General features: G+C 36.6%; 4 protein-coding genes and 1 pseudogene across 4 annotated transcripts; all 5 read right to left on the bottom strand.

Moving 5' to 3' along the window:
* Positions 1 to 336: 336 nt before the first annotated feature.
* Positions 337 to 1,264, bottom strand: LOC148657792 (olfactory receptor 4C12-like). The gene has a single exon (XM_088641866.1). The coding sequence runs from the start codon at positions 1,262 to 1,264 to the stop codon at positions 341 to 343; it is 924 nt and encodes a 307-aa protein (XP_088497992.1). The 3' UTR covers positions 337 to 340.
* Positions 1,265 to 4,240: 2,976 nt separating this feature from the next.
* Positions 4,241 to 5,221, bottom strand: LOC148657793 (olfactory receptor 8A1-like). The gene has a single exon (XM_088641867.1). It carries the CDS (start codon positions 5,219 to 5,221, stop codon positions 4,298 to 4,300), a length of 924 nt encoding a protein of 307 aa, XP_088497993.1. The 3' UTR covers positions 4,241 to 4,297.
* A 2,691-nt stretch (positions 5,222 to 7,912) lies between these two features.
* On the bottom strand, positions 7,913 to 8,845 carry LOC148657794 (olfactory receptor 6N1-like). The gene has a single exon (XM_088638256.1). It carries the CDS (start codon positions 8,843 to 8,845, stop codon positions 7,913 to 7,915), a length of 933 nt encoding a protein of 310 aa, XP_088494382.1.
* Positions 8,846 to 10,343: 1,498 nt separating this feature from the next.
* Positions 10,344 to 11,267, bottom strand: LOC148657795 (olfactory receptor 8A1-like; annotated as a pseudogene).
* Positions 11,268 to 13,628: 2,361 nt separating this feature from the next.
* LOC148657796 (olfactory receptor 4C12-like) lies at positions 13,629 to 14,552 on the bottom strand. The gene has a single exon (XM_088641868.1). The coding sequence runs from the start codon at positions 14,550 to 14,552 to the stop codon at positions 13,629 to 13,631; it is 924 nt and encodes a 307-aa protein (XP_088497994.1).
* Between the last annotated feature and the right edge of the window lie 3,348 nt (positions 14,553 to 17,900).

Here is a 17,900-nt window from a genome sequence, read left to right on the forward strand (position 1 = left end):
CATATGGACTTAATCCATAACCATAAGTACACTTTATGGGATTGTTACAAAACTGGAATTCATGCATCAATTATATTACTATTTTCACATCTTGTGTTTGAATGCTGATCTAAGTCATTGTAGAGTAGAGAGCAGAGTTGACTGTCATGTGCACAAGTGCAATGAAATGCTTATTTGCATGTATGCTCTTCTACAAGGACATCAAGGAAACACCAAAAACATAAACATAGAACAGCGGCAGCAACAATAATTTAAATAGCATACATCTTTGAGAAAAAGAAACATCAGTGTGAGCCAGTGGTTCTCGAACCAGTGTTTACATTTTGATACCGTCCATATTCTAGTGTCTGTTATTGCTACACCATCTCTTCACCCTTATGCGAATCTGAGTGAGATTTAAGCCATATATGAGGGGATTTAGAAGAGGAGGGATGACTAGAAACTCCACTGCCATGATATTGCGAATAGTCTGTGGTGTGTTTCTAGAGCCATATCTAGAAAACATCACATCAAAGACTGTAGTGATACTGAAAGTGATTAGTGAAATGAAATGAGGCAAACAGGTCTGCACAAATTTACTCCTTCCTTCACTGGATATTACACACACTCTGATAATCTGGATGTAAGAATACACAATAAAAAAGGCTTGTGAAACACAAGCAATTACTAAAATGTATCCACAGATATTGTTTAGAGTTGTGTCCACACAGGACAGCTTTACCATTGACCAGTTATCACAGTAGAGCTTTTCAATCTGAGACCCACAAAAAGGTAGTCGGATATTTAACAAAATGGGAATCAGTGTTTCACAGAACGTAACAGTCCACAGAATCAAAATGATTTTTTTAGCAGTCACAGTATTCATTATAGAATGGTACTCTAAGGGTTTGCAAATCGCCACATACCTGTCATAGGCCATCACTGTTAAATTGCTGTATTCACACATAACAGAAGAGTAGATCACAAAAGCTTGAATCAAACATCCAGTGTATGAGATGACATGGGTGTCAGAGAGAAAGTCAGCCAGGAGTTTAGGATAGAAACCAGCAGTTCCATACAGTGTGTTGACATTCAAGTTACAGATGAAGATGTACATGGGCTCATGAAGGGATTTCTCTAGGAGGACTGTAGTAATCAGAGTTAGATTCAGAAATATGATCAACAGGTAAAAGAGAAAAGTCAAAAGAAAAAAGATATGTTTCTGTGATCTTGTCTCATTTAATCCATTCAGATTAAATACTGCAATGTTAGATGAGTTTTCCATCAATTAGAGATGTTTTAAAGCTGGGTCTGACCTATTTTTGGGGTTTTAACGTGAGATCGTCTGTGAGTTTACCAGAACACACGACCATATTCCCAGCACTCCATCCAAGCAAATTATCTAAACATCATAACCAGTTGTGAAGAGATAACTGAGTGTTTTTCTCCTGCTGAGCTTCCCAAAGTCACTTCTATTTCATCTCTACAATCACACAACCTTTTTTGAATCCTCAAACGCATTGATATTAAATAAAGCAGCATTAGACAAGTCCTCCATCTGTCATAGACATTATAGTCATATATTGTACAGTATAATGTAAAAGTCAATTACAAAATGTAACAGATGCAGAATTCAAGACATTAAGGTTAGTCTTTAGCACACTTACAATCATGTACAAAATAAAAGTTAATTGGAACACAAATTAATTTATAACTAATTTACAACAGAATATTTAGTTATAAGTAAATAGTTATAGATATAGATAGCACTTTAGTTAAAGCAAATTTACAGATGACGATATCTAGAAACATTACTACCTCTCAGAGAGTGCAGTGCTGCTACAGGAAGAGCATGAAGCTTTGTTACTTTGAGCTGCTTTTCTCTGCTTTATAGTGTAAGGTTCCTGCAGGAGGAAGAATTGATGACTGTAAACAGTCCTGGGAGACTCATGACACAGCAGTGCTTGTGAAGAAAATAGTGCTGTTTTTTTTTGTTTAATCACCTGGAGCTGGAATATATAATGGAAAGAAAACTACCCCTTTCCCTCGGGGACATTGTAAGTGTTGTAAGTGACTCAGGTAGGAAAGTGCACAAGAACGAGAACACCAATGTACAGTAGCTGGCAATGTACCTACAGAAGGCCTGAAAATTGTCCATGCCTATACTGTACATGCCTTTTCCTCTGAGACTTAAATGCACTTAAAGAACAAGGAAAGTGAAACACTTTTCCTTCTCAGTAATGCAGGTTTTCTCATTTGTAAATGGGAGTTTAGCTTTGTGCAGTGAAATGTAGCCAAATGTGCCTTCAGAGTCTGTGATGCTCTCAGATCACATGTGGTTGGAGTCGTTCACAGAAACTGTTCTTGTGGAAAGAAGCACAGTCAGATTACTGTTTGCTAGCGCAAACCTCTGACTGTTTATTTGTGAGCTTTCTCTATCTGAAAAACTTGTTACATCCTTGCTTACTCCTTACTCAGAGAAAGGATACTGAAGTGTATTTTCCAGTGGTTACAGTTACCACTTAGAGTGTCTTTTTGTTTAATGCACAATGTCTGTTCTGCAGATCTGGGGAAGATTAAAGTTGTCTGTGAAAACCCACTGCCGTGATATTGCAAACATAAGAAAGATTAAAATTTAGAGAATGACTTCGGCCACAACCCTTTGCATCAAGAGAAGCCTCCTAGTCCCGATTTTAAGTGCACATCCAGTTATTTCCACTGATATGCTCTAATTTGTGTTCTGCAGTTCATTCTGAATAAACCCTCTGGGTTGACTTTGTCTGTACCTTTGAGGATCAGAAATACTTGTATCAGGTTCTCTCATAGTCTTCTCTATTCAAGACTAAATGAGTTCTGTTCCTTAAGCCTGTGAGTGTAGGACATTTTGTAAAGGACAAACATGTCTGATTGCTCTTCTTGTGTCATCTGATTCATGGGCAGCAATATCTTTCTATAATGTGGTGACTAAAACTTCACACACTATTTTAAATGAAGCCTTACTAATGTGAGACACAATTTTCTAACATAACAGACCTTGATTTAATGTAATGCTTTTAACTGGATATCTTAAGGTTTTGACTGTCTTTTTAATTGCTTGCTCACATTGTCTAGAAGAGGTAACTTATCAGTCAACATAAACAGCTACAAGTCTTTATCATCATTAATCTCATATCTCAGTGTTTCCAATTTTGTATTTATTCTTTATATTTTTGCTATTTGCACATAAAACAATGTAGATACAGCATCTATGTTAAATGTGATCTGCCAGTTTTGATAAAACATTTGTTAATATAATATCCACATCCACAATGAATTTCATGAATGTATTCAGATGTAAGAGGAGTTGTCTATCCCAGGAGTTTGGGGTAGAAAGCAGCAGTTCCATACAGTACATTAACACACCAGTTACAGATGAAGATGTACATGTGCTCATGGAGGGATTTCTCCAGAAGGACTGCAGCCATCAGAGTCTGATTCAAGAACATGATCAATAAGTAAAAGTGAAGAGTAAAGGTGAAAAAGACATATTTATGTGATCTTGTGGCATTTAATCCATGGAGTGTAAATACTGTTACATTGGGCAAGTTCTCCATTTCTAGTTAGATACTATATGTGTTAAAAAGATGTGATTATGACTAACTAAGATTAAGCTTTAAAAGTTCCGTCAGTTGAAAATGTTACCACGAAAAGGTCTGAGGTCAGCAGTCCACCTGTGAAGAGAGCATTACATTACTGTGAGACCACACTCACTTCTTCCCAGCAGAGGGCACTCAAACCCCCCATTCTCCCCACCCTGTGTGTGTCCATGTGTGTACACAGACTGTACAGTATATCTAAAACAATAGGAAAAAGAAAATGTTTTCAATCTTTTTTAAGGAATTATATTTTGTTTCTGAATTTAGCCTATAGTGAATGGGATGGTTACTAATGACTTGCAAAACAGAAACTGGGAATCAAACTAGAAAAAGAGAAAAGTAACCAGGACATTTTGAAAATATATTTTTACATGCCTGCTTAATTCTGCAATTTGAAGTATAACATATAGTACCACCCTTCAGATACTTTGTTTTTATTTTTTTAGAGAATAAGGTATACAGATACAATATACTGTACATCTTCAGATAACTGTCTAATGCAGAGTTTTATAGTTCTTTATATCACAATTGCATTCATAATTTGGTGCTTGAAACATATGCTCAGCATTACACACGAACAAAATGAAATTTCGGTTCACATTTAAGTAATTGTAGTTTGTCGTTATTTTTAAGGTTCACAAGCTTCAAAAGTCGAACGTTTACATTTTGATACCATGTATATTCTAGTTTCTGTTATTGCTAAACCATCTCTTCACCCTTATGCGAATCTGAGTGAGATTTAAGCCGTATATGAGGGGATTTAGAAGAGGAGGGATGACTAGAAACTCCACTGCCATGATATTGCGAAGAGCCTGTGGTGTGTTTCTTGAGCCATATCTAGAAAACATCACATCAAAGACTGTAGTGATACTGAAGCTGATTAATGAGACAAGATGAGGAAAGCAGGTCTGCATAAACTTACTCCTGCCTTCACTGGACATTACACACACTATGATGATCTGGATGTAAGAATATACGATAAAAACAGCTTGTGAAACATGAACAATAACAACAATATAACTATAGATACTGTTTAGAGTTATGTCCACACAGGACAGTTTTACCATTGACCAGTTGTCACAGTACAGTTTGTCAATCTGAGACCCACATAATGGCAGTCTGATATTTAAGAAAAGGGCAATCATTAACTCGCAAAATAGAACAATCCACAATATCAGAATAATTTTTCCAGCAGTTACAGCATTCATGATAGAATGGTACTGTAAGGGTTTGCATATCGCCACATACCTGTCATAGGCCATTACTGCTAAAGTAGTGCATTCACACAAAACAGAAGAGTAGATGACAAAAGCTTGAATCAAACATCCAGTGTATGAGATGACATGAGTGTCAGAGAGAAAGTCAGCCAGGAGTTTAGGATAGAAACCAGCAGTTCCATACAGTGTGTTGACATTCAAGTTACAGATGAAGATGTACATGGGCTCATGGAGGGATTTCTCCAGGAGGATTGTAGCAGTTAGTGTCAGATTCAGAAATATGATCAATAGGTAAAACAGAAAAGTAAAGGCAAAGAAGACATATTTATGTGATCTTGTTTCGTTTAATCCATTGAGTTGAAACATTGCAACATTTGATGAATTCCCCATCGGTTAGAGATGCTTTAAAGCGGATTAGAATTATAGTTTGGGTGTCAATATGGGATTGTTGATGACTTTATCAGAACACAAAATGCCAGACTCTCTAGGACACAGGCTATGTCTCCAGCACTCCATGCAAGCAAATTACCACAAGGTGAAACAGTAATGTAAGTCATTACCTTACTGACAAGAATGTGTGAAACAAAAAATACATTTAAGACATATTAATAAATATATAATTCTAATTCCATAGATTAAGATTAAACAAGTGCTCCTGTTAAAATTAGCAACAGCTTTCTGCTGTTATCATTACTTTAGTTTTTTTTAGGTATATCTACAGATGATAATACCAACAGTATAGACATTACCTCTCATGGAGAATGTGCTGAGAGCATGAAGGTTTGTTTCCCAAACTGAGATGATGGACAACTCATCTACAAACATTACCCCCTCTCTGAGAGAGCAGCGTGTTGGTGCAGGAAGAACATGAAGATTTGTTTCTCCATCTGAGCTACTTTACTGCTTTATTTAACTCCTGCTGGAGGGAGACTTTAGAGAGTTGCTGTCTGAAAACAGTCCTGGGAGACTCTTGACACTGTACTACTTGTTAAATGATCCCACGACTCTCTGGTTTTTGTGTAATCATCTTAAGGTGGAACTCATTAAGGTGAAAATAAAACTGCTTTTAAATGGGCATCTCATGCTCTCTAGGAAATTGTGTGCAATTCATATAGAAAACTGCACATGTGCCAGAGAACCAAATCTATTTGAACAGTGAAATCAGGAGTCCATGCCAATATATGCCCTTTCCTCTGAGCTTAAAATGCACAGTATAAGTGTGAAAATAGATAAAAGAACAATATAAATGAAACAGTTTTCTTTTTCATTAACACAGGCAATAACACTTCTGGTACAGTACATTTCTGATGAGCCATACATGTCAACTAAATGCATATGGGGCATATATTTAGTCAAATTTTGTCCCAGAGAGATAGAGACATATTTTGAATTTAAATTGGTAGGTTTTTGTTAATTTTAAGGAAGCACATATCGCGTAATCACCTAAAGAAGATATTCAAATACAGTTACATTCAGTTTATAATTAATTTAATATGAATGCTAAGACAAACCCATCCAATATTCCTATACTATACATTTCAAACTGATAAAGGTTAAATTTCATACTGAAAGGAATAGAGCAAATGTTTCGGCTGTAGGTGAGAGAGAGGGTTTCACACCTGAAGAAGGCTCCACAGCCAAGCATCTCTGCTCTTTTCCTTTCAGCCTGAATAAACCTTTACCTGCTCCTTTGCAGCCTGCGCATGCTGACGCAATTACCTACTTGAACTACTTCAAACTGATGTCACTGTACCTCTGAGTTCAATAACCAGCAGTGTCAAAGGATATCAGTCAATTACCTGTGCTATTTCCCTTTCTTTTCTTTCATTAAAACAATCCATGTGCCTTAAGGAAGGGAAAAGATCTCTGCCTTTTTAAAAGAGGCAGCACGTGATCTTGATTTTGTACAGTAACACACACTGTGATTCTGAAGTGATTTTTATTTTCATTTCCTATGTAATAAAGCAACATTCTGTTCTGATGAACACTGAAATGGTGTAAAGGTCAGGGAAATATTTCCATCTGCTGCCCAGTAATATTTCACAATGGAGCAGTTACTCTGACTTTACAGAAAGATTTCTCAATGTTTGAAAGGGAAACAGTCTGGGTACAGTATCTATCAGGCCGGCGGGCATATGGACTTAATCCATAACCATAAGTACACTTTATGGGATTATTACAAAACTGGAATTCATACATCAATTATAATACTATTTTCACATCTTGTGTTTACATGCTGATCTAAGTCATTGTAGAGTAGAGAGTAGAGTTGACTGTCGTGTGCACAAGTGCAATAAAATGCTTATTTGCATGTATGCTCTTCTACAAGGACATCAAGGAAACACCAAAAACATAAACACAGAGCAGCTACAACAACAAGTTAAATAACATACATCTTAGAGAAAAAGATAACATCAGTGCGAGCCAGTGGTTCTCGACCCAGTGTCCATAAGCACCTGTCGGTCATAAATAATTGTTGAAAAGACAGACTGGACGCAGAAAGCCCTCAATACAAAACAGACAAAAATGAACAAGCAAGGAGCCACACGCAACACGCCGCCACTCTCCTGCGCCATGTTGTTAAAAGAGTATATCATGTAAGAAACAGAAGAACCAAACACAGACTAATATACACTCAGGAGTAACGCGTTGTTTATTTATTGAGGTGTCAAGTTTGTTATATATTCTTCACACTGATTTATTGCATTACATAGCTGAGCACGATGGATTTAGTTGAAATGCAGTGATCAATCATGATGTTTGGATTTTTTAAGCGCTTTGAGAGCAGAGAGTCTCTGAGCAATTTTGATAAGTAATGAAGCTTTCATCATGGACAGTTAAGGAGTCAAGGTTTTGTTTTTAAATTTCCAGTTTACTGTCTAGATTTTCTCATTTAAAACTACGGAAGAGTACAAATCATATCTTCATTTCAAGCATTACTTCTTTTATGCTGCCTAAAACATAATCAAAGGATTACATAATAAACATATTTTCTGAATACATACATAGATGTATAAAGAATTTCTCATTGGAACATACAGAAGCATAATACATTTCAGTATTCATGCCCATGGAGGCAAACTATGTTCTAGAGTTTACTTTTCTCTTTCTCAATCTCCTGACTTTCATGCGAATCTGAGTGAGACTCAATCCATATACGAGGGGATTTAAAAGGGGAGGAATGACTAGAAACTCCACTGCCATGATATTGCGAAGAATCTGTGGTGTGTTTCTAGAGCCATATCTAGAAAACATGATATCAAAGAGTGTGGTGATAGTGAAGTTGAATAATGTGATTAAATGAGGCAAGCAGGTCAGTACAAATTTACTCCTTCCTTCACTGGACTTTAAACACTCTCTGATAATCTTAGTGTAAGAATATACAATAAAAAAGGCCTGTGATACTTGAAGAATTACTACAATATAATTATAGATATTGTTTAGAGTCGTGTCCACACAGGACAGCTTTATAACTGACCAGTTCTCACAGTAGAGTTTGTCAATCTGAGACCCACATAAAGGCAGTCTCATAACCAAGACAATTGGAATTATAGATTCACAGAAAAGAAGAACCCACAGAATTAAAATAATTTTTCCAGGGGTCACAGTATTCATGATAGCATGGTACTCTAAGGGTTTGCAAATTGCCACATACCTGTCGTAGGCCATCACAGTTAAACTGCTGTATTCACACAAAACAGAAGAGTAGATCACAAAGACTTGAGTGAAACATCCAGTGTATGAGATGACATGAGTGTCAGAGAGAAAGTCAGCCAGCAGTTTAGGATAGAAACCAGCAGTTCCATACAGGGTGTTGACACTCAAGTTACAGATAAAGATGTACATGGGCTCATGGAGGGATTTCTCCAGAAGGACTGCCGCAATCAGAGTCAGATTCAAAATTATGATCAACAGGTAAAAAAGAAGAGTAAAAAGAAAAAATATGTATTTCTGTGATCTTGTCTCATTTAATCCATTGAGATAAAATACCGCAATGCTAGATATGTTTTCCATACAGTAAGTGGGGAATGTTGTCAGCTTTTGATTTAATTGTTTAAACTCAGTTTTTAAAATATGCATTAACCAGATCATAAGAAGACAGCAGTTCAAGCTATGGACTACGTAACCCAGCAAGCACGTCACAAAAGGTTCAGATCCAGTCGTGTAGAGAGAAGTTCTTTTCACTGACTGTCACTTACAGGAACTTTTACTTCTACCCAGCAGAAAGCCAAGTAAACACTTATCTTCTTTGTTTAACTAATTACCAAATAAGATTTACACATTTCGCTAATATATAAAAACATATAAGTACATATGAGAAGATAGGCTAGCATTAGTAACAATCATATAGGAAGGGAAAAATAAATCAAATAATTAACAGATAGTTACAGTCTTAGAACTAATATCAGCTTTCTGCTGTTCTCTGTATAAAACAATGAATGACAATATCTACAAACATTACCTCAGAGAGAACGGGTTGTTGCTGCAGGAAGAGCATGAAGCTTTTTTTATTCCAATCTGTGCTACTTAGTTTTATACATTTCCTTCCGGAGGGAGGCTTTAGAGAATAGCTGTCTGGAAACAGTCCTGGGAGACCACTGGTTCTGTGGATCTTGATTAATGAGGCGGAGTTGTATTCCACAGGGGTAATTATTGTAAAATAGGAACATTGGTGCACAGGTGGAGTAACATAGTAAACTGCACACATGCCGAGTGCCAGATTAATCTGGACACTTAAATCCAGTCTACAAATATTTACTTCCGATACGTCATACTGTATGTGGCATCTCTAAGTGACATTTCAGTCTAAAATCATGAGACAGAGACCTACAGTACAAAGGCTGGTAGTGTTGATCGGCGTACATTCTGGGACAAGACCTTCTGTTCCTTGAAAAAATGTTATCCACTCGGCAGTTCCTTTGAAACACACACACAACACCCTCTGTTCCAGGTGCACTCAGGCGTGTCCAGTTTAAGGCACTATCCTGGCCGTCAGTAATTTAAAACAAGCAAGATGATAATATCAAATGCCCATCTACTCATAGATTTCGAATAGCAGATGGGTGTCTTTAAAAACCAGTACTGACAACGTATTTTTGTAATCATTGTTTTTTGTCTCTGTCTCAAAGACAGTTTACAGTAGTTAGACTTTTGTGCAGGTGGAGATATTGACTCAAGCCTGTCAGAGCTCATATTACAAGATCAGAGTAAATCTGGAACTCTGAAAATATACAGTATGCACCTGTGAAAGACATTTTATTGGAATTTTATTTATTACCATGATTAAAAAATGCATTTTTAAAAACGGTATCTAATTTCACCATCTATAAATAAAACAAATTGTATGATATTTCACTAAAGATTTTTGCTGTTTCCAGGAATAAGAGTACATATCTTCAAAGGATATAAAACTACAGAATAATTTATATATACAGTCCCAATAAAGTATATCTACAGTACCTGTACAGCCAGATTATATTGCCTCAAATGTTCTCTTAGCATAAACATCATGTTAAAGTGTCTGTTTAATATATAATTTCTGGACTGATCTGCGAATCTGAGTGAGATTTAAGCCATATATGAGGGGATTTAGAAGAGGAGGGATGACTAGAAACTCCACTGCCATGATATTGCGAAGAGTCTGTGGTGTGTTTCTAGAGCCATATCTAGAAAACATCACATCAAAGACTGTAGTGATACTGAAGCTGATTAATGAGACAAGATGAGGAAAGCAGGTCTGCATAAACTTACTTCTGCCTTCACTGGACATTACACACACAATGATGATCTGGATGTAAGAATATACGATAAAAACAGCTTGTGAAACATGAACAATAACAACAATATAACTATAGATACTGTTTAGAGTTATGTCCACACAGGACAGTTTTACCATTGACCAGTTGTCACAGTAGAGCTTGTCAATCTGAGACCCACATAATGGCAGTCTGATATTTAAGAAAAGTGCAATCATTAACTCGCAAAATAGAACAATCCACAAAATCAGAATAATTTGTCCAGCAGTTACAGCATTCATTATAGAATGATACTCTAAGGGTTTGCATATCGCCACATACCTGTCATAGACCATTACTGCTAAAGTAGTGCATTCACACAAAACAGAAGAGTAGATGACAAAAGCTTGAATCAAACATCCAGTGTATGAGATGACATGAGTGTCAGAGAGAAAGTCAGCCAGGAGTTTAGGATAGAAACCAGCAGTTCCATACAGTGTGTTGACATTCAAGTTACAGATGAAGATGAACATGGGCTCATGGAGGGATTTCTCCAGGAGGATTGTAGCAGTTAGTGTCAGATTCAGAAATATGATCAATAGGTAAAACAGAAAAGTAAAGGCAAAGAAGACATATTTATGTGATCTTGTTTTGTTTAATCAATTGAGTTGAAACATTGCAACATTTGATGAATTCCCCATCGGTTAGAGATGCTTTAAAGCTGATTCAGAATTACAGTTTGGGTGTCAATATGGGATTGTTGATGACTTTATCAGAACACAAAATGCCAGACTCTCTAGGACACAGGCTATGTCTCCAGCACTCCATGCAAGCAAATTACCACAAGGTGAAACAGTAATGTAAGTCATTACCTTACTGACAAGAATGTGTGAAATAAAAAATACATTTAAGACATATTAATAAATATATAATTCTAATTCCATAGATTAAGGTTAAACAAGTGCTCCTGTTAAAATTAGCAACAGCTTTCTGCTGTTATCATTACTTTAGTTTTTTTAGGTATATCTACAGATGATAATACCTACAGTATAGACATTACCTCTCATGGAGAATGTGCTGAGAGCATGAAGGTTTGTTTCCCAAACTGAGATGATGGACAACTCATCTACAAACATTACTCCCTCTCTGAGAGAGCAGCGTGTTGGTGCAGGAAGAACACGAAGATTTGTTTCTCCATCTGAGCTACTTTACTGCTTTATTTAACTCCTGCTGGAGGGAGACTTTAGAGAGTTGCTGTCTGAAAACAGTCCTGGGAGACTCTTGACACTGTACTACTTGTTAAATGATCCCGCGGCTCTCTGGTTTTTGTGTAATCATCTTAAGGTGGAACTCATTAAGGTGAAAATAAAACTACTTTTAAATGGGCATCTCATGCTCTCTAGGAAATTGTGTGTAATTCATATAGAAAACTGCACATGTGCCAGAGAACCAAATCTATTTGAACAGTGAAATCAGGAGTCCATGCCAATATATACCCATTCCTCTGAGCTTAAAATGCACAATATAAGTGTGAAAATAGATAAGAGAACAATATAAATGAAACAGTTTTCTCTCATTAAGACAGGCAATAACACTTCTGATACAGTACATTTCTGATGAGCCATACATGTCAACTAAATGCATATGGGGCATATATTTAGTCAAATTTTGTCCCAGAGAGACAGAGACATATTTTGAATTTAAATTGGTAGGTTTTTGTTAATTTCAAGGAAGCACATATCGCGTAATCACCTAAAGAAGATATTCAAATACAGTTACATTCAGTTTATAATTAATTTAATATGAATGCTAAGACAAACCCATCCAATATTCTTATACTATACGTTTCAAACTGATAAAGGTTAAATTCCATACTGAAAGGAATAGAGAAGAGCAAATGTTTCGGCTGTGGGTGAACGAGAGGGTTTCACTCCTGAAGAAAGCTCCACAGCCAAGCATCTCTGCTCTTTTCCTTTCAGCCTGAATAAACCTTTACCTGCTCCTTTGCAGCCTGCGCATGCTGACGCAATTACCTACTTGAACTACTTCAAACTGATGTCACTGTACCTCTGAGTTCAATAACCAGCAGTGTCAAAGGATATCAGTCAATTACCTGTGCTATTTCCCTTTCTTTTCATTCATTTAAAACAATCCATGTGCCTTAAGGAAGGGAAAAGATCTCTGCCTTGTGAAAAGAGGCAGCACGTGATCTTGATTTTGTACAGTAACACACACTGTGATTCTGAAGTGATTTTTATTTTCATTTCCTATTTAATAAAGCAACATTCTGTTCTGATGAACACTGAAATGTTGTAAAGTTCAGGGAAATATTACCATCTGCTGCCCAGTAATATTTCACAATGGAGCAGTTACTCTGACTTTACAGAAGGATTTCTCAATGTTTGAAAGGGAAACAGTCTGGGTACAGTATCTATCAGGCCGGCGGGCATATGGTCTTAATCCATATCCATAAGTACACTTTATGGGATTGTTACAAAACTGGAATTCATACATCAATTATAATACTATTTTCATATCTTGTGTTTAAGTGCTGATCTAAGTCATTGTAGAGTAGAGAGTAGAGTTGACTGTCGTGTGCACAAGTGCAATAAAATGCTTATTTGCATGTATGCTCTTCTACAAGGACATCAAGGAAACACCAAAAACATAAACACAGAGCAGCAACAACAACAACAACAAGTTAAATAACATACATCTTAGAGAAAAAGAAAACATCAGTGTGAGCCAGTGGTTCTCGACCCAGTGTCCATAAACACTTGTCAGTTATAAAGAATTGTTGAAAAGACAGACTGGACGCAGAAAGCCCTCAATAAAAAACAGACAAAAATGAACAAGCAAGGAGCCACACGCAACACGCCGCCACTCTCCTGCGCCATGTAGTTAAAAGAGTATATCAGGTAAGAAACAGAAGAACCAAACACAGACTAATATACACTCAGGACTAACACGTTGTTTATTTATTGAGGTGTCAAGTTTGTTATATTTTCTTCACACTGATGAATTCAAAAGTCAAACGTTAACATTTTGATACCATGTATATTCTAGTTTCTGTTATTGCTACACCATCTCTTAACCCTTATGCGAATCTGAGTGAGATTTAAGCCATATATGAGGGGATTTAGAAGAGGAGGGATGACTAGAAACTCCACTGCCATGATATTGCGAAGAGTCTGTGGTGTGTTTCTAGAGCCGTATCTAGAAAACATCACATCAAAGACTGTAGTGATACTGAAAGTGATTAGTGAAATCAAATGAGGCAAACAGGTCTGCACAAATTTACTCCTTCCTTCACTGGATATTACACACACTCTGATAATCTGGATGTAAGAATATACAATAAAAAAGGCTTGTGAAACACAAGCAATGACTAAAATGTATCCACAGATATTGTTTAGAGTTGTGTCCACACAGGACAGCTTTACCACTGACCAGTTATCACAGTAGAGCTTGTCAATCTGAGACCCACATAAAGGTAGTCGGATATTTAACAACATGGGAATCAGTGTTTCACAGAACGTAACAGTCCACAGAATCAAAACAAGTTTTTTAGCAGTCACAGTATTCATTACAGAATGGTACTCTAAGGGTTTGCAAATTGCCACATACCTGTCATAGGCCATCACTGTTAAATTGCTGTATTCACACAAAACCGAGGAGTAGATCACAAAGGCTTGAATCAAACATCCAGTGTATGAGATGACATGGGTATCAGAGAGAAAGTCAGCCAGGAGTTTAGGATAGAAACCAGCAGTTCCATACAGTGTGTTGACATTCAAGTTACAAATGAAGATGTACATGGGCTCATGGAGGGATTTCTCCAGGAGGACTGTAGCAATCAGAGTCAGATTCAGAAAGATGATCAACAGGTAAAAGAGAAAAGTCAAAAGAAAAAAGATATATTTCTGTAATCTTGTCTCATTTAATCCATTCAGATTAAATACTGCAATGTTAGATGAGTTTTCCATCAATTAGACATGTTTTAAAGCTGGGTCTGACCTATTTTTTGGGGTTTTAACGTGGGATCATCTGTGAATTTACCAGAACACAGATTCTCTAGAACACAGACTATGTTCCCAGCATTCCATCCAAGCAATTTATCTAAGGATCATAACCAGTTGTGAAGAGATAATTTAGTGTTTTTCTCCTGCTGAGCTTCCCAAAGCCACTTCTATTTCATCTCTATAATCATACAACCTTTTTTGAATCCTCAAATGCATTAATATTAAATAAAGCAACTTTAGACAAGTCCTCCATCTGTCTTAGACATTATAATCATATACAGTATAACATAAAAGTCAATTACAAAATGTAACAGATGCAGAATTCAAGACATTAAGGTCAGTCGTTAGCACACTTACAATCACGTACAGAATAAAAGTTAATTAGAAGACAAATTAATTTATAACTAATTTACAACAGAATATTTAGTGATAAGTAAATAGTTATAGATATAGTTAGCTCTTTAGTTAAACCAAATGTTCGGATGACAAATCTAGAAACATTACTACCTCTCAGAGAGTGCAGTGCTGCTACAGGAAGAGCATGAAGCTTTGTTACTTTGAGCTGCTTTTCTCTGCTTTATAATGTAAGTTTCCAGCAGGAGGAAGAATTGAAGACTGTAAACAGTCCTGGGAGGCTCATGACACTGCAGTGCTTGTGAAAAAAATAGTGCTGTTTTTTTTGTTTAATCACCTGGAGCTGGAATATATCATGGAAAGAAAACTACCCCTTTCCCTCTGGGACATTGTAAGTGTTGTAAGTGACTCAGGTAGGAAAGTGCACAAGGACCAGAACACCAATTTACAGTAGCCGGCAACGTACCTAGGCATGAAAATTGTCCATGCCTGTACTGTACAGTACGTGCCTTTTCCTCTGAGATTAGAATGCACTTAAAGAACAAGGAAAGTGAAACACTTTTTCTTTTCAGTAATGGAGGTTTTCTCATTTGTGAATGGGAGTTTAGCTTTGTGCAGTGAAATGTGGCCAAATGTGCCTTCAGAGTCTGTGATGCTCTCAGATCACATGTGGTTGAAGTCATTCACAGAAACTGTTCTTGTGGAAAGAAGCACAGTCAGATTACTGTTTGCTAGTGCAAACCTCTGACTGTTTATTTGTGAGCTTTCTCTATCTTCTCTCTGAAAAACTTGTTACACCCTTACTTACTCCTTACTCAGAGAAAGGATACTGAAGTGTATTTTCCAGTGTTGACGGTTACCACTTAGAGTGTCTTTTTGTTAAATGCACAATGTCTGTTCTGCAGATCTGGGGAAGATTTAAGTTGTCTGTGAAAACCCACTGCCGTGATATTGCAAACATAAGAAAGATTAAAATTTAGAGAATGACTTCGGCCACAACCCTTTGCATCAAGAGAAGCCTCCTTGTCCTGATATTAAGTGCACATCCAGGTATTTCCACTGATCTCCTCTAGTTTGTGTTCTGCAGTTTATTCTGAATAAACCCTCTGGGTTGACTTTGTCTGTACCTTTGAGAATCAGAAATACTTGTATCAGGTTCCCTCATAGTTTTCTCTATTCAAGACTAAATGAGTTCTGTTCCTTAAGCCTGTGAGTGTAGGACATTTTGTAAAGGACAAACATGTCTGATTGCTCTTCTTGTGTCATCTGATTCATGGGCAGCAATATCTTTCTATAACGTTGTGACTAAAACTTCACACACTATTTTTAAATGAAGCCTTACTAATGTGAGACACAATTTTCTAACATAACAGACCTTGATTTAATGTAATGCTTTTAACTGGATATCTTAAGGTTTTGACTGTCTTTTTAATTGCTTGCTCACATTGTCTAGAAGAGGTAACTTATCAGTCAACATAAACAGCTACAAGTCTTTATCATCATTAATCTCATATCTCAGTGTTTCCAATTTTGTATTTATTCTTTATATTTTTGCTATTTGTACATGAAACAATGAAGATACAGCATCTATGTTAAATGAGATCTGCCAGTTTTGATAAAACATTTGTTAATATAATATCCACATCCACAATGAATTTCATGAATGTATTCAGATGTAAGAGGAGTTGTCTATCCCAGGAGTGTGGGGTAGAAAGCAGCAGTTCCATACAGTACATTAACACACCAGTTACAGATGAAGATGTACATGTGCTCATGGAGGGATTTCTCCAGAAGGACTGCAGCCATCAGAGTCTGATTCAAGAACATGATCGATAAGTAAAAGTGAAGAGTAAAGGTGAAAAATACATATTTATGTGATCTTGTGGCATTTAATCCATGGAGTGTAAATACTGTTACATTGGACAAGTGCTCCATTTCTAGTTAGATACTATATGTGTTAAAAAGATGTGATTATGACTAACTAAGATTAAGCTTTAAAAGTTCCGTCAGTTGAAAATGTTACCACGAAAAGGTCTGAGGTCAGCAGTCCACCTGTGAAGAGAGCATTACATTACTGTGAGAGCACACTCACTTCTTCCCAGCAGAGGGCACTCAAACCCCCCATTCTCCCCACCCTGTGTGTGTCCATGTGTGTACACAGACTGTACAGTATATCTAAAACAATAGGAAAAATAGGAAGGAATTATATTTTGTTTCTGAATTTAGCCTATAGTGAATGGGATGGTTACTAATGACTTGCAAAACAGAAACTGGGAATCAAACCAGAAAAAGAGAAAAGTAACCAGGACATTTTGGAAAATATATTTTTACTTGCCTGCTTAATTCTGCAATTTGAAGCATAGCATATAGTACCACCCTTCAGTTACTTTGTTTTTAGTTTTTTAGAGAATAAGGTATACAGTACACCTTCAGAAAACTGTCTAATACAGAGTTATATAGTACAAGTACATCACAATTTCCTTTGCATTCAGAATGTGGCGCTTTAAACATATGCTCAGCATCACACACGTACAAAATGAAATTTCAGTTCTCATTTAAACATAGGAATTGTAGTTTGTCATTATTTTTAAGGTAAACAAGCTTCAAAAGTCAAACGTTTACATTTTGATACCGTGCATATTCTAGTGTCTGTTATTGTTACACCATCTCGTAACCCTCATGCGAATCTGAGTGAGATTTAAGCCGTATATGAGGGGATTAAGAAGAGGAGGGATGACTAGAAACTCCACTGCCATGATATTGCGAAGAGCCTGTGGTGTGTTTCTAGAGCCATATCTAGAAAACATCACATCAAAGACTGTGGTGACACTGAAGCTGATTAATGAGATAAAATGAGGAAAGCAGGTCTGCATAAACTTACTCCTGCCTTCTCTGGACATTACACACACTCTGATAATCTGGATGTAAGAATATACAATAAAAACAGCTTGTGAAACA

The sequence above is a fragment of the Lepisosteus platostomus genome, chromosome 7 (assembly GCF_059453375.1).
Source record: "Lepisosteus platostomus isolate fLepPlt1 chromosome 7, fLepPlt1.hap1, whole genome shotgun sequence".
Lineage (NCBI taxonomy): Eukaryota > Metazoa > Chordata > Actinopteri > Semionotiformes > Lepisosteidae > Lepisosteus > Lepisosteus platostomus.